The 25,136-nt window shown below is 38.3% G+C and overlaps 1 protein-coding gene across 3 annotated transcripts; it reads right to left on the reverse strand.

Moving 5' to 3' along the window:
- Positions 1-10,728: 10,728 nt before the first annotated feature.
- On the reverse strand, positions 10,729-23,649 carry tmx1.L (thioredoxin-related transmembrane protein 1 L homeolog). 3 transcript variants are annotated; one of them, XM_018228543.2, is made up of 10 exons: positions 23,301-23,649; positions 22,255-23,015; positions 19,316-19,431; positions 18,005-18,050; positions 16,812-16,940; positions 15,351-15,396; positions 14,331-14,432; positions 13,474-13,543; positions 12,415-12,591; positions 10,755-11,804 (listed from the first exon to the last, which is right to left on the reverse strand). In XM_018228543.2, the coding sequence occupies exons 2-9, from the start codon at positions 22,386-22,388 to the stop codon at positions 12,440-12,442; spliced, it is 795 nt and encodes a 264-aa protein (XP_018084032.1). In that variant the 5' UTR covers positions 22,389-23,015; positions 23,301-23,649; the 3' UTR covers positions 10,755-11,804; positions 12,415-12,439. The 3 variants fall into 3 exon arrangements, with proteins under 3 accessions (NP_001121246.1, XP_018084032.1, XP_018084033.1); XM_018228544.2 differs by having other exon boundaries at positions 23,245-23,649; NM_001127774.1 differs by lacking the exon at positions 23,301-23,649 and having other exon boundaries at positions 10,729-11,804; positions 22,255-22,791.
- Positions 23,650-25,136: the final 1,487 nt, after the last annotated feature.

Consider the following 25,136-nt stretch of genomic DNA (forward strand, 5'->3'; position numbering starts at 1 on the left):
CACAGTGAATCGTATGATCCCAGGGGGCGGCCGTTATTTTTTAAAATTTTCTATTTATGATTACCCAATGGCACATACTACTAGAAAAGTATATTATTATGAAAATGGTTTATTTACACGAAGCAGGGCTTTACATATGAGCTGTTTTATGCAATATCTTTTTATAGAGACCTACATTGTTTGGGGGGTATAGTTTTCCTTTAAGGCGAGGTCGCCAAACAAGCAGATCTAATAGTGTATGGCCACCTTAACACTGCAGACAGAGGGAGTCTAGGACAGAGGCAATGCTGGGTGACTTCATTGAGCAAACAGTGGATATGTGCCTTATCTCTGGTTTTCCCCTTGTTTTTAGTAGCAGAAATGTCACATCTGAGTGATAGCAGATACTGCAGAAATTTCAATCTGCAGCATATGAAACTGAATACTCACCCCTGCCCAAACAGTGTATTTTGGACCAAATTAGGTGGAATAAACCCAGCAACTGATACAAGGTGCTCCATGCAGGGCTACAGACTAAACTTCACTTTCACTAGTATCTACTCATTCTTGTTTTTTTATGCTTAGAATGCTCAGAATCTGGGCTTTTCTGGATAAGGGTTCATTCCTTCATTTGGGTCACCATACCTTAAGTCTACTAAAATAATTAAAATATTTGATAAATCCAATAATTTGCTGTACAGTGCTTTGCCCTCAAGGAGCGCTATACAAATAAAAATATACATACATACATACATACAATAAGTGTTGTTTTTCTTCCAAGTTCCAATATTGATTAACTACATAGTAGGATGAAATATAATGTACTGTTTTATTGCTACAGAGAAAAAAATTAAATTATTTGATTAAAATGGAGTCTATAGGGGATGCCCATCTCATAATTAAGAGCTTTCTGGATAACAAGTTTCCGGATAATGGATCCCATACCTGTACCACATATATGCTTATCTTAACGTATGACTGGGCAGGAGCCCTCATCAGAGTTGCATAGAACTTGTGATAGAAACCAAAAAATGTCAACTAAGATCCAATTGGACTAAATGGATCATTCATGAGAGAACCCTTTAAAGGTAATAACTATTTGTGTATGTCTGTTTTAATCACAAAAAATGTAGACAGAAAGTCTCTTTCGTTTTGTTATTTCTTGTGCTAAACATGCTATCAGGAAAACTGAAGCTTTGCCATGTTACATAATTAGATTACACCCTTTCATACACCCTAGGTTGTGACTGTTTTGTTGGCAGCAGTCAATTATGCAGGGGGATTATATGGGCACTAGTAATCTAAACACTAACCAAAATATATTTTTATTACAATTAAATAAACAAATAAATATGAAAAAAACCCTGAAAATATGTGATGAATTTTATTGGAAAGTTGCTCAGATGTACATTTATTTTCATTATGCAAAAAAAAATCTGTTGGTTGTCACCTCAGTCTCATAGTTTGTATGAACTATATAAATGTAGTCCCATAGGGTTGAACAGTATCAGCAGAAAGCAACAATTTTACACCAAGTTTAACAAAATGTGCAGATTTAACCCGCCCATGCAGATTCGAAAAATAAATTGCACAAATCATTTGATTCCAACACAAAATACAATTTTAACTTGCAGGTTTATTGTGCAAAATGTTAGCATATAAACAGTCACATCACGAATGACAGTTTTGCATATATGAAGAATCATTATATAAAGTCATATATAAGTACGCAATGCAGTAAAAGTTGAGGTGCACCATTATAGTATAGTATAGGCTTTTATAAAGAAAAAGGGTTTAGAAAGGACAGAAAAGAAATTTTTACATAGAATTCTCATTAATACCTGGCAGGAAAAGGATTGCCCACTGCGCAAACAAATACTGATTAGGTATTGAAGTCAGATAAGTGGTGGGGCAGTTTTCTTATACAACTAAGACAGGGTGCCATGGATCCCAAATTTGGGCACAACTGAGTAGGGCGTCTGGTGTCATTGCTGCCATCCTCTCCATACTCTCTCTTGCGCTAAGTTGATTAATCAGGTGTTGTATGTCCGGGGTTATAGGTTGTTTCCAGGTTCGGGCAGCTGAGTTGAAGTTTTATTGAGGCCAACGCTTTTTTCGGGGTAGAGTTGGAGAAGGGCTATTTGCGGTTGAAACAGTACAAAATTCAATTTGACTGATTAAAATGCCTGTGTGATTGTTGCATATATAAATGTATATATATATATAAATGAGTATATAAATAAAGACATGTCTCAGAGAGAGAGAGAGAGAGAGAGAGAGACAGAGAGAGAGAGAGAGAGAGAGAGAGAGAGAGAGGGGTATAGGGTGCATACAGAAAACAGAAATCGAGGGGCCCTGTACGTAAATATTTTCTGGGTCCACCCGCCCCTGGCCAGCCCCAGACCGATTGGTGGCCCTGCAAATAAAATAAAATTAATGGCCAACCCCCCCACAAACATTTTTGAAAAAATCATTGGTGGCAGCCCCCTCCACAAGTAAAAAAAAAATGGTGGCCAGGGCCCACACACACACAGGCCACCCACCCCAGGCCAGCCCTAGACCCACTGGTAGCCAGGCTGGTAACCCCTTGCAAAAAAATTAATGGTCTGCCCCCCCCCACAAAAGTTTAAAAAAAAACATTGGTGGCAGCCCCTCCCCTCCACAAGTAAAAAACAAAAAAAATTGTGGCCAGGGTCCCCCCCAAACACAATTAACATTGATGGCCAGGGTTGCCGCACTACAGGTTAAAACAAAAAATTACATTGTTGGCCAGGGTAAAAGTTTTTTTACTTACTTTATTTCCAGCCCACCACTGCTGTCAGGGAGTTGCAAGTTTCAAAAAGGAGGGCAGGAGCTCAGGTGTCTGCATATTCTTTCTGCCGATTGGTCACTGAAGTCTAAGTCCTGGTACAGCTGCACAGGGATTGAATAGGTCAAGTTTGAACCTATCCGGGCTATCCAATCCCCATGCAGCTTTCTTGGGACTTAAATGTCAGTGACCAATGAAAAGTAGAGAAAGTTGTAAAGATGATGCCGCTCTGCAGCTCTCTGACAGCTGGGGGCCGGCTAATCAAGTAAGTGCAGCAGGGCCGGCCCCCCAATAAGGTACAAAATCCCTGGGGGCCTAGGACAACTGCCCAGCCCCCCGGACGGTGGCCCTGAATAGGGGTAAAGATTTAATATCCAGAATGCTTTCTGGGTAACAGGTTTCAAGACAAAGGATCCTATACCTGTACCAGGAAATAAATAAATAAAAGATGTTTTTTTATAGCTAGTGAAGTCATTGCTATTATATACTGTGTGCATCTCTCCTGTCCTATACATTTTCCTTTTGTGTTCAAAATGAAGCTGGTGCAGTCACAGGAGAGAGAAATATATGAACAGTGGCCACTTATCAATATTGTTTATTCATATAAAGCCAACATATTCGGCACTTAAAAGAATTTATCTGGCCATGTATCTAAACCTGTTACTGTAAAGTTATGAATGCAGTAGCTTTGATCTTAGCAGGTTCCCATTCATTTATGTATAAAGCCTTATTTCAAAACAAATTTAAGAGAAGGAGCCCTGTAATTTTCCCTGCTGTTAATCCTTTTTAAAGCTGCATTTAATGCTATAATAGGAAAGGTGTCATGTCTCACCTGTCCAATGTATTGGAGACGTGCCTGATCGTGACCCACCATTGTCAGCCTCACTAATGCGCTCATTTATTGTACTTCAAACACAATGAGCCTTTTTACTTCTAACATTGATGTCTTGTCCATTACAAGGTATAATAGAGCGTTTCCAGTGATTCTTAAACCATTTTCACTAAGGCTAATGCCACACTGGGTTGTTTCTCAGCCACTTTGCTCATATCTCCTGTCTTATGTGTCTGCACTGGAGCCACTGCATTGAACTGGATGCAGACCCAGATTTCAGTGGCAGAATGCATACGTGTACATTTTGGTGCTGAAAACTGTCTAATGGTTCTGATGCACCAATATATGACACAGCTCTGTTCAAGATTTTGAATTTAAAAAGCCTTTATAAGCATGTGGCTTTTAGATCTGCAACAATATGATGTTTCCGGCTCATTTGCAGCCCTTTTTCAAATTACTGACACATTTGCAAAGTTACAGTTTATACTTTTTTTCTCACAGCCTCATCTCTTGGCTACAATGTCTCATTACTCCAACAAAACAATAAAAGATCAAAATTGGATCACTTATCTCTTTTTGTTACTTTTAGGTTTCTATTTCTGACTCAATCTCAAAGTCCTTATACATCTGGTTTTTATGCTAATCCTTACAGATCAATCCATATTCTGAAAAATATACAAACATTAAAATCAACCTAATTTAAAACAATTTATTTTTGTTATTTTATTATTCGTTTTCCAGAAGTATTATCTAGTTTATCTAAAGATTGGATGTAAATCATATTCACGGTTAAGACCATGGGGTTCCAAAGTATCCAATAGGTTCTTTAGTTCTATAACCTCCCTGGGGAAATATGGGGACCTGATCAATTACCTGAAATTTTAATTGATGAACCCCATGGCCTTTATCTGCGAAATGTGATGCAACCGCCTGATCCAGTTTCTTTAGCTTAATTGCTGACTTATGCTCTCTTATTCTCTCTTTTACCATCCTCGTGGTCTGTCCCACACAGACATTTAATTGTGTAAATTACATATGTGAATGTACAGGTGTAAGAACCTTTGATTTTTATGGGATTACCCTTTCTTGGATGGTACATAGTATCTCCTCTCTGGCAATTGGAACAGCAATTACAGGATAGACCGCAATAGTTGTTGTTTTTTTATCATAGCCTCCCACATCAGATCCTAATGTTTTATTCCTTTTGTAAGACATTACTGGGGGCTGTCTAAAACATTCAATTTCTGGTAGCCCATCCTTATGGTTCTGATGCAGACACCATAGGCAGGTGGTAGAGGAGAAGCAGCCCAGTGTGGCATTAGCCTAAGGCTAGAGACAGGCTATGCGGATCTCGGCCTGTAGACAAACTCAGGTCAATAATTCACTCCTCCTCTTCTGCTTGATGTGCCTGTACCCAAATACATTGCTTTGGCTCAAACATACATGGCCAATTTCAGTGCCAAAACACAAGATTTTGCATTTTGCGCCGGAATCCACCACTTCTGCCTGCGCCTGAGCCAAGACAATGTATTTGGGTGCAGGAACATCGAGCAGTGAAGGAGCAGATTCTTGGCCTGTGTTTCTCCACAGGCAGATATCCACAATGTCTGTCTGTGGTTATCAGCTTATCACCCATGTCCCAGTCTATTAAAAGAGAAGAAAAGGTCATTTTATTTGGGGGTGCCAAAAGTTAGGTGGGATTCTTCCAGTGGAGAAGTCAGAAGAAGAACGTTCTGTGGTGTTCACTGAAAGAATCCCAGGCCGGTGCAGTTTTCTGCTGATAGGAGCACTGGCCCAGGGATTCAGGTAAGTAAATGTATCACTTAGGGTGCCTAACATTTGGCAGCCCCAAGTTAAAAGACCTTTCCTTCTCCTTTAAACCACTGCTATCAAAATAAGGATTCAGCCAGCTGCACACATAGCGGTTCTAAACTTACATTTCCAAGGTTGAGTTGCTCATGTTGGTCAGATATCAGCTGTGCAGGTTTGATTTCCCATTTAGGGTGAGAGCCACATTGGTGTGTTGATTCAGTCCTCTCCTGAAAGTTTGCATTGCTGGTCATTATGATCCAGTTGTTGACTCAAGGGCCAAACAATCACACAGCTAACAGCACCACAGCAAATCGGAGCAAATTGGTATTTTTCCACTGGTGTTTCTATGCCAGTGAAGAAAATGCAGAGTATGCCATTGGCCTTATGGTTACAGATGTCTGGAAAAAAACTACAGCTTTATATATGGGTTTCATAAGTCATTAACAAAAGAGTTATGTAATGTTGTCTCTCTGTCTGGGTGGGTTTCCTCCATTTTTCTTCCCACGCTCCATAAACATACAGGCAGGTTAATTGGCTGCTGATGAAATTGACCCTACTGTATATAATGTGATAGGAACCTTAGATTGTGAGCTCCACTGGGGCAGGGACTGACAAAGATCAAAAATGAAAATGTGTCTACACTATATGAATAAAACATAATAAATAAATGAAGCAATGCTGAGTATGCTCATTTTTAGGTTTAAAGTATGCAGAGCTGTCAGAACCTCACAACAATCCCTGGCAAGTCAGTGTGAGATCAATGCACAAACACATCCTGGTGAGCAGGAGGTTATCTGAGATCAATGTGCGGGCGGCTGCTGGACAGCTGGCAGTGTGTTATAGAAATGCAGTCAGGCTTCATGTCCATAAGGATTACTGTTAGCAAGCACTGTGATTCACATTGATTAGCACTTCCACATGATGTGACTACAGGGTTATACAAATTAGGGCCACCCGAATGGAAAGCAAATCCAGAGACCCTAAAGAATTGACCAATTAAGTTCCATACCTGCAGTTTCTTTCTTTTTTGTTACATCCTGCTTATGCAACAAATTCTCTTATAATTTGAAGTGCCTTTCTTAAAATCAGATTTCTGTTTAGAGAAGAGTCCGTGGTTCTGATTTTAGCCGTAAAGCCATGTTAAATATAAAAGTATAGATTGATAAAATATAGACCACCTAGGTACCTTTTGAATAAGCTGGATGTATATGAATGCACTGAAAATTGTGAATTGTGCAGCACCATATACACACACTCTTTCAGGCAGAGACCCTTCTCTTGTTCAAACGTAAAATCTAAGGTTGGTGTGTAAGACACAGGGTGAGCAAGTGAGTTAAACAACAGTGAGTCATGTCCTGGTTGAGAATCCATGGGTTGATGATTAGCTCTATCAATGCGGTCTCATGGAGCAGAGAAGCACCAGGAGAAATTAAATGATGCCCGGACAGGAGAGCTAGGGCACTACTTTTGGGGGCAAATTTACTTATGGTCGAATATCGAGGGTTAATTAACCCTCAATATTCAACTGTCGAAGTTAAATCCTTTGACTTCGAATATCGAAGTCGAAGGATTTAGCGCTAATCGTTCGATTCGAAGGATTTTAATCCATCGATCGAACGATTTTTGTTTGACCAAAAAATACTTAGAAAGCCTATGGGGACCTTCCCCATAGGCTAACATTGACTTCGGTAGCTTTTAGGTATCGAACTAGGGGGTCAAAGTCTAGTCTATCGAATGGTCGAATAGTCAAACGATTTTTAGTTCGAATCGTTCGATTCAAAGTCATAGTCGAAGGTCGAAGTAGCCCATTCGAAAGTAGCCAAAAAAATCATTCGAAATTCGAAGTTTTTTTTCTTCTATTCTTTCATTCAAACTAAGTAAATGGGCCCCTTACACTTACACATGAACAGTTTAATTTGGCAATAGTGTGTAATCTAAAAAAACAGATAATGTAAATGTGCAGAAGTGCTCAGAAGATCCCACTCAGCAATCATACATTTAGTTATACAGGTTAGTATACATATGCCCTTTAAATGTGGGTTTCATAACTCAGTACAGGAACAGGCAAGCAGTTGGCTATTTTGAAACAGAACATATCACTTTTAAGAGGTGTTATAGCAATGAAATATTCTATATTAAAGGATAGTGGTGTAGAAACTGTAACTGGTTATTGATATGAAGACTGCAGTCAGGCCCAATCCTTGTGTTGCACAGGCCTCACCATGTCAGGACTAGTCCCAACACTTGTTGCATGGAATGCTAGCACTGACACAAACCCCTTTTAAATAAAAGGTTACACACACTTTCATTAAAGGGATACTATTACAAGTATGGGATCCATTATCATGAAAACCGTTAACCAGATAGCTCTGAATTAACGGAAGCATATCCCTCATCCATTATTATAATATATAACTTACATTTTTGAAAATTATTTCCTTTTTCTCTGTAATAATAAAACAGCACCTTGTACTTGATCCAAACTAAGATATAATGAATACTTATTGGAGGCAAACCAATTCCGTTGGGTTTATTTAATAAGTAAATTATTAAGTAGCCATGGAATGGAGATCAAAATTATGGAAAGACCCCTTATCTGGAAAACCCCAGGTCCCAAACATTCTGGATAACAGGTCCTATAAATGTAAACCAATACATTTATAGGATCTGTTATCCAGAATTAAAGGAATTAAATTTAAAGGAACAGTTCAGTGTAAAAATAAAAAAAGGGTAAATAGATAGGCTGTGCAAAATAAAAAATGTTTCTAATGACTAATGTTTCTAGGTCACATGACACAAAGCTATGTGACCTATGACAGGGAGGTCGGAGGGTAGAGAGGAGTAGAAAGTATATTATGTTGATCAGCCTTTTAGAGGAGGGGTTTCGGACAGTAGTTTCAACTGGTGAGCACTATAGTCTATTGGAATTGCTGCCGAAAGGCCTGTTGGAATTGCAGATATGAGAATGTGTGCCTGATCTGGTCTCTGGGTAACAGGGCCCCCCGATTAGTCATATCTTCCAATGTATGTATGCCCCAGTGGGTATGGTGCAATTTGTTGAAAGCTGGGTAGATAGGGTTGCCACCTGGCCAGTATTTTCCCGGCCTGACCGGTACAAATGATGCTGGACCCCAATGTTATTAATAGGGGAAACAAATCGAAATATACAGGAAGGCCGGTATTTTTTTCCAAAAAAGGTGGCAACCCTATGGGTAAGTGTTACCCCCATAGCAGCAAATTCAGGGATAGGATTGGAGGCTTCAGTTTATACAAATTCAAATGATGCTTAGCATCACCAGCTTCAGTATTTCTTGCAGGATATTGCTGTCATCTTGTGGCTGAAATTAACATTGCAAGTACATATTAAATATAAAAGGAACAGCTTCAAGTCTTCCGTTTTATAATGATGGCTACGCATATAGTAAAGCAGTTTAATGGACATGGAAATCGACAGTTTTTCACTTTGTTTTTTTTTATTTAGATTATCTAATGGCAAATCTGCTTTTTTTTTTACCACTGGGTAAGAGCTGACATTCTTCCAGCTACATTCAGCACTTGTGCAAGTAAAGCCTGATGAAAAATTCTAAACACATAACAGTAAATCTGTCATTTCAAATTGCAACAACATTTAAAACATTTCAAAATAAATGCTTTAGCAATATGAACTTGGGGGTTTGCTCTTTGATTTTGCTCTATTAGGAACGTTTCTCGGCAGCACTATTGAGGCACGCAGCAGTGCAGAATTCTGCTCCAACTTTTAATTCTGGATATGCAACTGCTGATCATTGTGCTATGTGAATACATAACATTCAGAATAGAGGCTCAGGAAAAGATGCTATAAAACTTTATCGCATAAAAGATGCTATTTCACCAGGGTTGCTTTTGACTTTAAGGTCTGAACACAGTGGTTGGTATTGTTGCTTTGCAGCACAGGGGTCTTGAGAAAGATTTCTAACAGGGCAATGTCCTTATTTAAAGAATGTCATGTCAATGTTTGCAACGTTTTCTCCCTGCCATTTGCTTTCCTCCCTGCTCCAGACACATGCTGATGGAGGATTCTCATTATAGGCAATTAGATTCTATGGTGTTAATGTAATAAAATGTTTGCTTCTTATCTAACTCATAGCAGCCAATCAGCAGGTAGCAGTTACATGTGACAGCTATGGGTTACTAGATGTGGTCATCCTTTAAGTATATAAAGTATAAATTGGATTTTTTCAGTGACAGGCCACTCTCCCAGTATAAACAAGGCTATAGTTTAAAGGAGAACTTAAGCCTAACTAAAGAAGTAGCTAGAAATGTTATATATTACGTTTTAGGCTTTTGTACCCGCCCAAGGCAACCAAAGTCCTTTAGAGATCTAAGCCTCCAAATATGCCCCAGTAGCTCCATATCTTCTTTTCTGCTGATTCACTGCACATGCTCTGTGCTGCTGTCACTTACTGAGCTTAGGGACCCGCTCACAATATACAGTACACATAGAATACGAATATAGTAATTTACGGCTATTTAGTCATTTTAATACAGATAATTACTACATGGCAGCACAGAGACCAGTGCAGCTAGCATCAGAATTTAATCAACTTATATTACAAGAAAATCTTATTTTCTGTTTGAAAATTCATGACGACCCTTAAACTTTGCTTCTTAACAGCTACGCAGAGCCCACTGAGCATGCGAGTGTCACAGACACATTCCAAGATGGTGACCCCCTGTGACAAGTTTGTATTTCTGGATCATTGCTGCTATTGAGAAGCTGAAACGTTAGGCTGGTGCAATAAGGTCATTTTTATAAAAATATAGTATTTTTAGCCATATTCATTTTCAGGGTTTAGTTCTCCTTAAAAAGCTGTGCTGTTGAACAATAAAACCCACCCCTTTCTAAACTACAGCCTTTGAGCAGCTCACTACCAGAGGGCTTCTGAGTGGACTGGTAATTCATTTTAGCACCTTCTCCTCCAGGAAGTGACAATAAGTGCTAAAGTGAAACTTATTTTAGTGCCAGAAATAACAGAAACATAGATTTTTCTATAGCCAAACAGTATGTTCATCACAAGCCCTATTCACTGAGCTCATGTTAAAAAGGGGTGTATACTGTCCCTTAAAATTAAGATATAGGAGAGAAAATATGTATCCACTATCCATGTCTACAGACCCAGGCCACAGCTAGTGCAATATTCATAAAACAGCTATGCATCCTGTATCTCCATATCTTTATAAAGACACAAAACACCCATAACCCTTCATTCATTTATACTTTCGTTACAGAATTTATACTGACAAACTGAAACACTTGTGTATCTAAAAATTTAATTCACCAAGAAAGCAAAAACAGTTTATTCATTGCAGCATGTTACAAAAATACAACATATATTTTCAAGCAAACTGATTTACAAAGACTGTGCAGTTTAGCTTTGCAAAAAGTGTTTCCTGAAATTATACTAATTTTCCCCAAAACCAGAATCTAAATGAAAGCTGTTATATGGTATCATTATACAACGCAAATTCAACACTGGATCCCATATTTTCAAGCAAACTGATTTACAAAGACTGTGCAGTTTAGCTTTGCAAAAAGTGTTTCCTGAACTTATACAAATTTTCCCCAAAACCAGAATCTAAATGAAAACTGTTATATGGTATCATTATACAACGCAAATTCAACACTGGATCCCATATGCGTTATTTGGCTCTTCAGAAGGTAAAAACAAAAAGACGACAAGAATTATTAACTATTTTGCATTGTTAATGGTCTACAGTGCTATCAATAATAAAGTAAAAGAACGTCTGTGCATACCCTGTAACAACTGTCCAACACCTGGTAGTCTTATAATTAAGCTACTCTGACATCACATTTCAGCAGTTTGCAGGTAGTCATGATGCAGCTTTGCTGTTCCCTCTGTTCTGTAAAGCTGTAAAAAGCAACTCAAGTAAAGCCCCCTAAACTCCATTGGCTCTCTTCACCTACTGTACATCTATTCATACATTATTATTGCAGTTTTTCATTGCCTGGGAAAATTCTTTTTTGGCCAACAATTTGATTTTAACCCAAACCATATTTATGCTTTAAAGCATTAGTACTTATAATGCATCTTGATGCCCCTAAGGTGTTACAGGTATTGTAATTACAATAACTGTATGGAAAATACGTTAGTAACAGTAATCTTTGCAAAGCCCATTTCCTTTATTAAATCAGTGATTTCATGCAAGGAAAACAGGGGAAGATTGCATTAATGCACCACAATGAGAAGGATATCATACCTAAATTACTGTAGGGAGTTGGAATAAATTGGAGAACAGGCAGAATTCTTGAAAGCGGTCATAATGAATTGTTTCTGTGTATGGAGTGCAAGGATCTGTGACATCTGTTCTGACCTAGTAACGAAAAGTGACAAAAGTATAACATTTGTACCTCAGACAATTGTAATGTGCAGCACAGCTGACTGCGAAATCCTAAGCTTCTCACAAGATGACTTGCCCATGATTACAAAGTCAGTCATTTCTGTGGCCATTCTAGAGTCTTGGCCTATGGCTGGAAATGGAAAATTTTCTTGAACAGATGAGTTTTTTTTAAGTGAGCCACTGAGCTTTCCTACGATGAATGCCGAAAAAAGACTACCTTTAAGAAAACATAATCTGCTCATGGAATACCTGCATGGAATACATGAAAGTATGATCTTAGCCGTATCCTTGGACCTTTTGCTTAGTTTTACCTTATTAATAGAGCATTGCTTCTGTTAATATACCTGTCATATTGGTAATAATTGATCACCACACCCCCACCATGTTATGATCTAAATCAAATATTTTTCCAGAAAAATTAGCTCTGCATCATATTGTGCTGTGTTACACTGGGTGCACCGTGTGAGCCAAGCAATAACAAAATAAAATTTGCCCTATCTGTAGGACATGTAAAGAATACACAGTCAGATGAAATTTCAAGTGACTTAAAACAAAGGATATTCTTGCCTATGTAAGTACACACCATAAAAGAAGAAACCCCATAAACATCAAGACTTGGCAGTACGTTTCCTTAGCTTGTCCTGAGGGACATCACTTGCTTCTTTGTCTTCAAGCTTGCCATTTTCAAAGTCGTTTACTTCTTCTTCCTTTTCTTCATCTTCCAGTTTCTTCCGGTCAGCAGGTTCAGTAGGCAGGTTTTCTAAAGAAAATGAAAATGGCAGCAATCAAATGCCAGATTCATGGAATTGACTCTGGCCTTCTGTATCACTAGCCTCAAGTAAAGTTAAGCTAGCCATACAGAGTGAGATCTGCTTGACAAATAAGCAGATCTTGGTTCAATTTGGCCACCCATGCATTAGATCAAAACAGACTGATCATTCGTTTGTTCAGTAGCCAACAACTTGATCATAATACAGGTCCAATGGAGACCCTGTCAAAGAGCAGATTTTCACACCTGCCTGATAGATATCTGCCTAAATTTCAGCCAGATATCCGACGAGCTGACCCTCCTAAGGGCACCATACATCGTCAGATAAGCTGACGACAGTCTTTACATAAACCAGTCTTTAGGTATAACATCAGCCTAAATGGACAAGTTATCTGGAAGTAGAAAAGAACAATTACGGCTATATAAAAAGACAGAAAATGCAAGACTATAGCTGGCCGTATATGTGTGAATAATATTGCATTAAGTTATGAACATTGGTACGTATATGTTGGCCCAATGATCCCAACCAATATCCATGTACTATAGATATCAGTCGGTTTAGGAGTTGGGCACCTTTGAAAATGAATCCGCTGAAGCACCATGCATTGGCAGCAGCTCTTCACTTCCTGCTATTTAAATGTTTTTTGTGCTTTGCATGAACGGTCAGAACAATAGGAAGGCAGCCATAATAGGTTTGGTTCATGGTACACTCTCTGTACATTTGCCCCTGCACTAATTAGATAGAGAGCATACCGGATTAGACCATGTATGGCTGCCTTTAGAAATCCATTAGAGAAGCAAAGTAAACATTTCTGTATATAGATGTCATATGATGTGCATATTAATTAATCATTAACAAAAAGGTTCACTCACTAATATATTGGTATTCTTGGGGTCTGTGCCTTTTGGATGGACAGAGGAAGTCTGCCACAAACACCAAAATCTGAAATAAACAAATAGCTATGGTAAATAAAAGTTAAAGCATATGAATACTTTGTCATATAAAACTATCTGTACACAAAATAAAAAAACATATATAATAGGAAAGTTGTCACTATGAACTGGTGGAAGATATAGTTACCCCCCATAGAAAATGACATTTGCAAGCAGTTGTTTTACCCCAAATTGCTAATTTTCATAAGAAGTGTGACGTATATTTCAAGAATGTGAGCTAAATATGGGCTTATTTACTGGCAAATTTACACATGGGCAGTAACCCATAGCAACCATTCAATGATTAACTATGCTCAGACAGTAGAAGGAACAATAATGAAACATTTGAGTGGTTTCCATACACGCAAATGTTACTGCAGTAATTCTAATTTGGCCTTTTTACTAAATGTGTTTTTAAAACACAAAGCAAATAACGTGTCTGTAAACACCAAGGTACAAGACAGTCAGCAAGGTCCTGAATTAGCTAAAGTATTGAATCAGGCCTTTGATTTCAATGACTCCACTTGGCCCATTGGTTCATTAGGAACACACAACCAGGGCTAATGTTAATTTATATGTACAAGCCACAAAACACTAGGCCTCCTTTACAAAAACTTGCTGTTTGGGAACCCACAGCCATCAGCAATTAACTTTATTCTAGTGCAAACACAATTAAAACAAATCTGATTGGCTGGTTGTAAAACCAATACGATGTAAGCAAAGGGCAAAGGCATATACAGTAAACCATGACAAACATAACAAAAATGTCTCCAGAATACAATGAGTTTTCCACTTACCAAACCCAAAAATAGACCTAGAAATAGGGTCATCAATCCAAATATAATGTAAGATCCCCACACAGGAATGGACAGGTCTTCAACAAAATAATTGTGGCATTGCTGTAAAAAATCGTTTATACTGGCTGAATGCAAACATTTACACACTGCTGTACAGTCAGGGATTACAGTAGTAACAATTAAGACAAAATACATGCATGGGGGCTAGCTGTATGTGGATCTTGCAACAAAATAGAAGGTGGCATAATTATGAAACATAGAAAAATGTGAGGGTTAATTTGATATTAACAGACTCATATGTTATCTTTATGCCATCATATAGGGGAGGGAATTGACAGCTGGATGTAGGAGCATTTTATGACCACAGCACTCTTTTTCTGTTGCAGCCCCACTTAATATTTTTTTACCTTATAATAGAAAACCTAATTCTAAACAACATTGGAATATACATTCATTACACATTTTCTATGGTTTTTAAGTTATTTGTACATGTATTGCTATTGAAAGCAGTGTTTGTCCCTTTCTATTCTCTGCCCTGGTGGCTCAGACTGTTGATATAACGTAAGACATGCCAGCTGATTAACAGACTTATAAGCAATTTAACATTTGTGTTGACATTCCCTTTAAAACAAAAAGACTAGGGGATCAAACTCAATCTTTCCTCCTTCCATTTCCTAATGTACATATGCAAATTAGAGCTTGGATTCAGTTTGGGATTTCAGTTTAGGATTTGGTCAAATCCTAAAAGATTGTATATGCGGACAAACCTTGAAAAATAGGGAATTAGTGTATCCCTAATGTAAAGACACAAACATAGTTCAATTAACAAGAAGAATAAACAAGAAGATGAAGGCGAGATATATGGGGAGGGGACACACTAATATCATAAGAATGAAACAAAATTAGCCTTTTACCACCCCCTCCAATCTTGTCAGTAGCAGGCAAACCTTTGGCGTATATCTGCCTTTACAAAAACAGTTTTTACAGTCTACACAAAAACACAGCTTGTGTTTCACATACCCTGATCCACATGGATAGCTGGAACAATGCAGACATGCCACTCATCCTATAGAAAAAACACAAGGAATATATGAATATGTGTTAACAAGTTCTTTGCTTTAACTGGACACATTCGCATGAATATTTGTACAACGAAAGATACACTATGTATTATTTTAGAAGTGTATGCTTTCAGAAGTGTAGGTCTTAAAAGGTGTATGCCTACAACCAAACACTTTAGCTTAGAATATGGTTTTTAAGGGATATACTCCGTAGCAGTCAGTATTGTTTTACGTTTGCTCCATTTTTTGAAGAAGATTCAGAAAGTGACTCAGTCCTGCTGGAAACTTGGCATAAGCTATATACTATACCAAATTATTAGATGGGACATAATACACTAACAGTTAAACAAGCTTTTAAAAACATGTCAATGTAAGAGTCTTATGTAGCAAATCTTCTTTAGCATTCCTCCAACAATAACAACGTATATTACAATACAGATTTTATCCTGGAAAGGTGACATGCGGGTCACAAAATCTTACCAAGAATCATCGCTTACCAATTCCAACCCTCCTGCTTTATTTGTGGTTCCAATAGGAACAACTGTCTGGTTTCCAACTAAATGCAATTACATTAATTTACACATTTGGAGAAGGAAGGAGGAGCTATTAAAGATGGCAGCCACTTACTTGCCTAAATTGGAAGAAGTTTGGCATTCAAGAGCAGCATTATAAAGGCAAGTTGATATTTTGCAACCTGGTATTTAAGTAGAAGATGGAGTGAGGACCAATGTTTTGGTACAGGTATGGGACATGTTATCCAGAATGCTCGGAACCTGGGGTTTTCCAGGTGAGGTTATTTTCATAATTTGGTCCTTCATACCTTAAGTCTACTAAAATCATTTACATTAAGTAAAACCAATAAGGACTTATTATATATTAGCTTGGATCAAGCACAATGTACTGTTCTATTATATAATTATTAGTGAACTGTGCTTTCATCTCTTTAAAAAACAAATGAAGCAAAAAAAATAAAAATTCACTATGCAAGCCATCAAACCAAGGTTCTGCAATGCCGAACATAAAGCAGACAACAGACATGTTTTTCTCTCTTAGAGTGAAAGAAGAGAAGCTACTTATAATTAGTTTTTTGTTTGTTTTTAAATACGGTATGGTGCCTTTATTTTTTTTCATGGATGAAATGTGGAACAGGGCAGAGGCATTAGTGGAAAAGTGTCAGGAGGGAGTGAAAAACTGCTGGACTGCTACTGGCAAGGTGTAGGAAGGGTTTCTCCAGATCCTTAATTACTTCTTTCCTACCACCACACAGACAGACAAATATATTGCTCCCCTAGTTAATTTGGGGTCATATAAGCCCCAGTTTATGTATTATAGTACTTTTTAGCATAACTGCAAAATGCTCACCTTTCAAATATGCAAAAGCAAAAAAACTTACAAAATAAAAAAAAAGTGTAATACGTACAAAAATGAACTTGGGCCAGCCCAGGATGATACAGGTTCTATGGTTTCCCATTCCTTTTCACTGATAAAATTGATAAAGTCCTTGTGTGATCTAGATCCTTGGTACTTTCTGAAAACTCCATCTTTGCAGCTACAAAGCAATAAAACAAAGAAAGCAAATTCAGGACAGTGGTAGAGACATTTTAAAGAATGTATGCATGGAGATAAAATTAAAACTGCAGCAAAGAGGAATATATACAGAAGAAATATGTATAGTTACAGAAGCTATCTGGCCCTTTTACCAGTATGGGTAACTACCGATACTGGAAAATCTAGGATATCTAAATGACAAATGTAATTACAGTACCGTACGATCAGCAGTTACATTGTGCTCATCTTAGAGCAGTACAGTCCATCATTTCTCACAATATTACCCTACTACTAACCTACTATTTAAAAATGATGTAATGAAGGCAGTACCTGTTAGGGATCCTTCAAGCAGACTACAAAAAATTTAAGACTTTTTTTGTAATCAGTGCACTGCATGCCTGCATGAGCCAGTGTCAGCTGAGACACTCTCTAGTGATAACACGAGATGGTGGTGTGATAAACTCGATAACTATATCAGATTTTGCACATTTTGGATAACCTTTCCAGCAAAGTAATCATTGTAGAAAATTCATTATTGTGGTCTGGGAACATTGCTTTACCTCAGAAGACCAAACTTAGTACAGGTATGAAATCCGTTATCCGGAAACCGTTATCCATGAAGTTTCGAATACGGAAAGGCCGTCTTCCATAGACTCCATTATAATAAAATAATCCAAATATTTAAAAATGATTTCCTTTTTCTCTGTAATAATAAAACAGTACCTTGTACTTGATCCAAATTAAGATATAATTCATCCTTTTTGGAAGCAAACCCGGCATATTGGGTTTATTTAATCTTTACATGTTTCTAGTAGTCTTAAGGTATGAAGATCCAAATTACAGAAATATCCATTATTTGGAATGCCCCAGGTCCCGAGCATTTTGGATAATAAGTCCCATACCTGTATTATATATTAATACTTTATGAAAAGTTAAATATATAAATAAATTTTAGACATGTGTACATGTCACAGAACATTTTCCACACAAGAGTTTGCATTCTAACATCCTTTTAGTTTTAAAAAGATCTTGAATTGTCTTCCAGCTATATAGATCAGTACTTACTGGTATATTGTTGGCAGTGCTGTAATGATAAATCTGCCACTCAGTCCTAACAACAAGAGAGAAGTTGTTTTATTACTGCAAGTGTGACACCATTTATAAAAGTACAGCACAGTTTTTACAAGAGATGAAAGGCAAATTAAACATAGTCATTTATTGGGGCAATGTTGTCCAAACAGTTCAACAATCTGCCTTCTATTTCCAAACCAGGAACAGCACTTTGACCCTGATCAAAAGACACATTTAAAAACATTACAAGCAGTAAACATGTATAAGTTAACAGCAATGAAGTATGAATTTAAACATTGTTATGCTGCATTGTAGCTTAGACCTTGGTTGTTTAATATTAAGTGTTCCTTCTTGATGCCTTGAATATTTAAGGTCCAATCTAGGATACTACTTCCATGATAGCAGAGTTGTGAAGTCTGCGTCCTGAAGCTAAATTGTTTGCTCACCTTGTAATAATAAAAGACGTGGATCATTTCCAAACTAAAAAAAGCTACACAATTAACATGCATACTATTGAATGTTTTACCAAAGCTGTGACAACAACTCAACTGAAAAAACAGAGCCTGAAGCAATAAAAAGCAAGTTGCTATAGGCAATGTGACTGCTGTGTTCAGGAGGCAGGGAGCAGACCAAGGCAAGTCAGAAGGTGATCCCTGGGCCACAACATAGTAGTTCTTAGCTAAAATCTAGGCAGCACTCATATTATAGCAGAGCTGCTAATGCCTCTGCTTGATCAGTCTCCACTGGTATTATCAACTACAAGCACTGGAGCTCATAATTTAGTCGTAACAAGAAAGGTCTCATTGCATCTACTGCTACATAATTACCTGAATAGTTGCTTCCTCACCTGCAAATGAATGCTTATGCGAGTTTAATGGTCCTTTCAAACCAGGTTTGCTCCAATTCAACTGGTGCAAAAGGCACTATATTCCTACTTATCCCTAGGTAGTTGAATGGATAAGCTTAGCAAGGTGTTTTAGGGGCAAGCAGCAAATTGGATCCTATATTGGATAAGATACTTTGCTCTACAACTTGGTTTCAGTTGTTGGACATAAAAACTGCATGCCATTTCAATTATGTGACTGATGATTCAATGGGATGACCAGTCAGATGACCAGTCTGCACCAGACAGCATGCTTCCAAGAATTTGCCTTTACTACTAATATAATTTAAATATTTGTCAGTAGTTCAATAAGTCTGGACCTATTGTAGTTAGTAAGGGAGGACAGAAAAAAGCAGACTCAGATGACCAAGCATCTTCAGGCATTTCTGAGAAAGAAAACACAATGCAATTGAAAGCGTTACCTGGCTGGGCTGTAACATCCACTTTGGCGATATTCACATTAAGGTCTTCTCCCCAGTCTGCAAATTCATTCCACTCAGGCTGCAGATTATGACAAGCAGGACACCAAGGGGCATAGCTATAAATTAGAACAATGACATTTAGAAAGTAAATGGCAGCTGGAAGGGAATATACTTAGAGGGCAAATATCAGATGCAATATATGCCTGGCATATAAGGAATGGTACTTAAGTAGAAAGGAAATGGTGCTTAAATAGGTACTACTGTCAATTAGCATTAGTATAGCCATGCCCAAAGTTTTAAAATGCCTGCAGTTGAAAAGTGAAATGTAAAATGTTAACTTATGGTGAGTGCTGGTAGGGGGAAAATAAGTGATTTGTAATTCAAACTGAAGACAGAAAGTGTAAATATAGGCCTTTTTAAAAAGCATAGTGCACCAATTAAAGGAATTTTAGTATGAAGAAGATGATATTGTGGAAAATTTTCAATTGTTCTTCATTTTTAATTATTTCGCTTTTTGCAGCTCGCCAACTTGGAATTTCAGCCACTGTGTGGCAGCTATCTATACCCTAGCAACAAGGTAGTGATTTAATAAAGAAACTGAAACATGAATAGGAGCAGGGTCAGAAGTAAGGTGCAAGAGGTGAGGAATACTATACCAACACCAACACAGAGAACTAACTAGTGAAGGGGGGTGAAAGGGTGTGAGTGAGTGTGCAAGTGATCATGCAATGGGGTATACACAAGGGAGAGATGGAAAAGAAGTATTGTCTTGTGCTGAAATACTTTTTCAGCCTGGATTGGAGTGCCAATTAGAGATTAAGTCACCCAAAGTGGCCCTACTTAAACAAATTGTCATGATTTCTGCTTCGTGGGAAGGCAATAAGAGATAGCAGGAGGTGAGTTTATCAACTGGTAGGCAGAAATCAGAGTAAGAATCCTGCAACAGGTGCCACCAGTTCTATAAGGGCACCACCTATGCTTACTCTGGCTAACACCCAGTGCTGTCTATCTCTAACAATGGAAACTGGAAGTATAGGATTCCTTCAGAATTAATCTATTCTTTTATATGTGAGCATATTATTTTACAGGAATATCAAATTGTCACAGTACTGCAATGTCTGTGAGGAAGAGCCTAAATGCTGCAGACAAATCTGTCCATAAAATATTATACTTATATTTGTCTGTCTTACTAAGATTATAGGGCCCGGAGATATTAAAACATAATATACCCAGAATTTATACTACAGATTTGATTAAGATTACAAAATATTTTTTTATTCTAAAGGCACAGGCACATTAGTATCACTGACCCACAATGGGTACCTTTCTGATCAGAGCTCTAACAGCATGGATCTTTCTACTGACGCACTGGCTAAAAAATGGCAAAATTATACTGCAAGCCTAAAAAGACCTGTCAGAACTGTAATCCATCAATGCTCCAAAGTGGTCCTCACCAAACTGGACATTCCAGACTGTCTAAAAAGATATTTGGCCAATTTTAGGCCAGATATTGGTGTGGCCAATAAGATGCTCTATGTATAGCTCTATGCATAGCCACTTTTATCTTTCTATCTATAAGCTAGTGTTTTAGTGTGATGCAATTGGTTTTCATTTTTTATTATTTGTGGTTCTTGAGTTTGGAGCTTTTAATTCAGCAGATCTTCAGTTTGAAATGTCAGCAATCTGGTTGTTAGGGTCCAACCATGCATTGATTTGACTAAGAGACTGGAAAATGAATAAGACATGGTCTGAATAGAAAGCTAAATAATAAAAAGTAGCAATAACAATAGATTTGTAGCATTACAAAGCATTTGTTTTATACAGTGATCCCCAACCAGTGGCTCGCAAGCAACATGTTGCTCACCAACCCCTTAGATGTTGCTCCCAGTTGCGTCAAAGCAGGTGCTTATTTTTTTAATTCCTGGCATGGAGGCAAGTTTTGGTTGCATAAAATCAAAGTTTTCTGCCAAACAGTCTCCTGTATGCTGCTAGTTCACATAGGGCTACCAAATAGCAAATTACAACCCTTATTTGGCAACCCCAGGAACTTGTTTCATGCTTGTGTTGCTGCTCAACTCGTTTTACATTTGAATGTAGCTCACAAGTACAAAAATGTTGGGGACCCCTGGTTTTATAGATGTGACCGTGTAAAGAAGTAACCGGATCCGCACACACTCAGTTTTTTAGCATTCGAGGAATATCCCCTTTTATTGTGCCACCAACAAGATCAACGTTTCGGGGGGATTGTGACCCCCATTTGAAAGCTGGGATGTGTCAGAAGAAAAAGGCAAATAATTAAAAAAACGACACAAAATAAATAACGAAGACCAACTCAAAAGCTGCTTAGAACTGGCCATTCTATAACATACTAAAAGTTAACTTAAAGGTGAAAATCTAATCTGTTGCTATTTTTACTAATTAACCAGAATTACTAATCCATGCCCTCATTCTATCACGCATAGTTCACTGCAACTGGTACTAACTGACCACCCAGAGTAAACAGCAACATTTAATACCCTCCCATTATGTCTGTAGGTTAGCCAGCCACTTAAAAAGCAACATGCACAAATTGTTTCCACACTTGTGGTTCAGGGAAATAGAGCTGTTGGTACTTTGTGAATAAAACTCATTTTGCAAGCACTGCACTGCCTGCTATGGGAGAGAGTTCCTGGTGCAGATAGGGGCACATGCATTCGCATAATGAGTAACAGCCCTAGCTCGCTGATTCTGCATAAGTGTGAGATGCAGGATTGGTGGATGTGCTAGCTGATCATACGTTACATCCATGTGCATAATAAGTCATCTAATTATGGGTATGCCAACTATATAGGCGCAAACTATAGTTAATGACTGCAGACTGCGGTGCTACAACACCCCAGGTTGGTCATGTCTCACAATTACGGACCCACAGCATGTGGATTACACTTTAGCATACTTACAATTTGATCATCCACTCCCCCTCCAAGACATCATTCCAGTTGCTGTCTGTGATTTCTATCACATCCCCTTTTTTCGCCATTACTTCTGAGGAGCAGAGTATCAGTCCCAAGGAGAAAAATAGCAGGGGTGCCATGACACAGGTATGGTTAGACAGTCCAATAAACCGTTGCAGATTTATTTTGCAGTATTTTGATGTGATCCACTGCTGTAAGGCTCAGTTTTGAAGGAAGATATGATTTGGTTGATCGGTTATTGTGATTTTGTGCCTTAAAAAAAAAACAGTCTCTGTGATGAATCCTCTGGTGATACGTAGGGTGGGTGTGGTAAAGATAACCAAGATTGCTTTGTAACTTTTTAATTCTGCAGGATCTTATAATGAATACATAACCGTTTATTAACTGATAATTGAAAGTAATGTAAAATAGGGTTATTTAAGCCCAAAATCTCTGCTTATTTAATGGTTATGGTTGCAACCATTGAATGTAGCCACCACTCCCATTCATTGAGTCAGTTCAAGTGGAGAGGTTACACATTCCAGTAACACTTCATATGGTACATGAATGTAGTTACAGGCAATCCTTGAGCGACACTGGCAGGAAAGCAGAGACTCGTTTCCACAGTTTCCTCCTCGGTACTGAACTTGTGCAGCAAGACAATGACATTAAATAACATCTATTAACCTTTTTTTCTGTTCCAGCAGCGGTTGCGCAGATAATATCAGCATAAATACTGTCCCAATGGATGTTCCAAGCTTGAAAGCCTTTAAAAAAAAAGTGGCAAAATGAAATGATTATGAGAATAGTGCTGTAACTCAGGGAAGCAGGGAAAGCAGCTGTGTTATACTGTAGTACAGGCACAATCTCCAGCAGTGAAATTTAAGTATACCATATATAATATAAGTTCTTTCACTGACAGAACCAAAACTGACAGGTAAAGAAGGGTGGCAATTTTTAAAGGGAGTTTATTTAATGTTCAGTGAAAGCAATTACTTCTCCGGGTAGAACTAGAAGTATTCCCTTTGCTCACAAAGCCCTTTCATACATACAGCTGTCTCAGAAAAAATAATTCTTCATCTCGCCAGCTCCACGCGTGCCAGGACCAAGAATGGGCAGCAAATTCTGCAACTCTCTTCACCTCTTCCGGTCCCTTCTCCACACCATAAATGTTAGACTGGAGTGGGTGACAGGAAGCGAGACGCAGCAGTCACGTGATCAGTGGGCGAGGTTATTTTCAGGAAAGGGAAGGGGCTCGTACTGTATACGAGAAGTTTATTTGTGTGAGGTATATAAGTAGCTGTATGTTAGACATTGCTTTGGCGCACTGATAGTATAGTTTTGTCATTTACTGACAGGACCGTCATCAGTGGAGAATAGCGGTCTCTCGGTGATCAGGGGTCTAGGGGGGCCGGTGTGCTGTACGGAAAGCATTTTAGGACATCTGTGCTTACGTGGAATAGTCGCCCCCCTTTACTGTCAGCTAGCAGCAACAGCATTGGCTATGGAGGGCGGGAACTCAAGTGCCTGCGTCTTCTTTCCCCTCAACTTTGCATTGCTAGTCCTGATAACTATGGGGATTGGATAGGCTGGAGGGGTTATTCAAATGTCCGACCCTCTAGTTTATCCAATCGCCATGCAGCTTTACTGGGACTTAAAGGAACCAGAATGCCAAAAAATGAAAGTTTTAAATTAATGAAAATATAATGAACTGTTGTGCTGCATTTGTAAATCTGTTTAGTTTGCTTCAGAAACTCTACCAACGGGTTATATAAACAAGCTGCTATGTAGCCATGGGGGTAGCCATTCATAACATAAGCTCTGTAGCCTACAATGGGATTCTTCAGAACTTATCTGTTATCTACTGTGTATCCTATGAATAAATGGCTGCCCCCATGGCCACACAGCAGCTTGTTTATATAAACTATAGTAGTGGTTGAAGCAAACAAGCCAGTTTTACCAGTGCAGGGCAACAGCTGGTGTTACTGTTCCTTTAAACTTATTTGTGCACTGACTTGTAATGCAAATTGACTGAAACAAACAGTAGAGAACATGCCTTTAACTCGCCTCCCAAAACAAAAACAAAAAAATCACCCTCCTCCTATGCATGAATCTGGAAACACGAATAAATTGGGTGATGAAGAGGAGGACTGTTATAATGCTAACAAAGGCATTTGTATGACTGTGCTTTAAGAGGAATTAAAATGGTCTGGGCCACTGTGTCTGTCATAAAATACTAGTGCAATTTATGCATCTAATTCTGCTATTCCAACCATGGAAAAAAGGTGGGGTTAGTAAACTGGTGTGCTATTTGGGGGTATAACCATAACAATGTTCACCATGTGTAACGGTCTTTGGGGTCATAATTTTGTTTTACAAGGCCTTGTGAAATTTGATGGCAGCCCTGCATACCTCCCAACTGTCCCTTTTTCGGAGGAACAGTCCCTCTTTTGACAGCTCAACCTGCAGTCCCTCATTTGTACTGGAAAGTCCCTATTTTCTCTGCACTGAACAGCCAGAAAAAGAAACAAGTTTCTAACTTAATTGGCTTTTAGCAGTGATCACAGAACAGCTAAAAAGTGCAAATAAGATACTTTGTAACAATTTTGAGACACAAAAAACACAGTTTAGATAAGGAGAAATATTTTCAAACTTTCATAACCTGCCAAATTATGTAAAATGAACATGGTAATTAGGGGGTGTGGTCACAGAAAGGGGCGTGGTCCACAGTGCTACGTGTGGAAAAAAATGTTGCTGCATAGCTATTCCATACTGCCCCACCCACAGATGGGAGAGCGGCTGTGGAGTCGGATTTCTTTACTACTATAGAGGATGACTCCCACAGTCTGGCCCCTCTGTCCCACCCAGCAAGGTGCTTCCTCTATAGT

Source organism: Xenopus laevis, chromosome 8L, assembly GCF_017654675.1.
Source record: "Xenopus laevis strain J_2021 chromosome 8L, Xenopus_laevis_v10.1, whole genome shotgun sequence".
Taxonomy (NCBI): domain Eukaryota; kingdom Metazoa; phylum Chordata; class Amphibia; order Anura; family Pipidae; genus Xenopus; species Xenopus laevis.

Bases quoted from the DNA above. Each gene is read 5' to 3' on its own strand.
- tmx1.L (NM_001127774.1), bottom strand. From the start codon at position 22,388: ATGGCACCCCTGCTATTTTTCTCCTTGGGACTGATACTCTGCTCCTCA. The intron at 15,397-16,811 runs GTACGTATTACA...TTTTTTCTATAG, and splicing joins GCTGGCCCAAGTTCATTTTT to GATGAGTGGCATGTCTGCAT. The intron at 14,433-15,350 runs GTATGTGAAACA...GATTTTTTACAG, and splicing joins AGCTATCCATGTGGATCAGG to CAATGCCACAATTATTTTGT.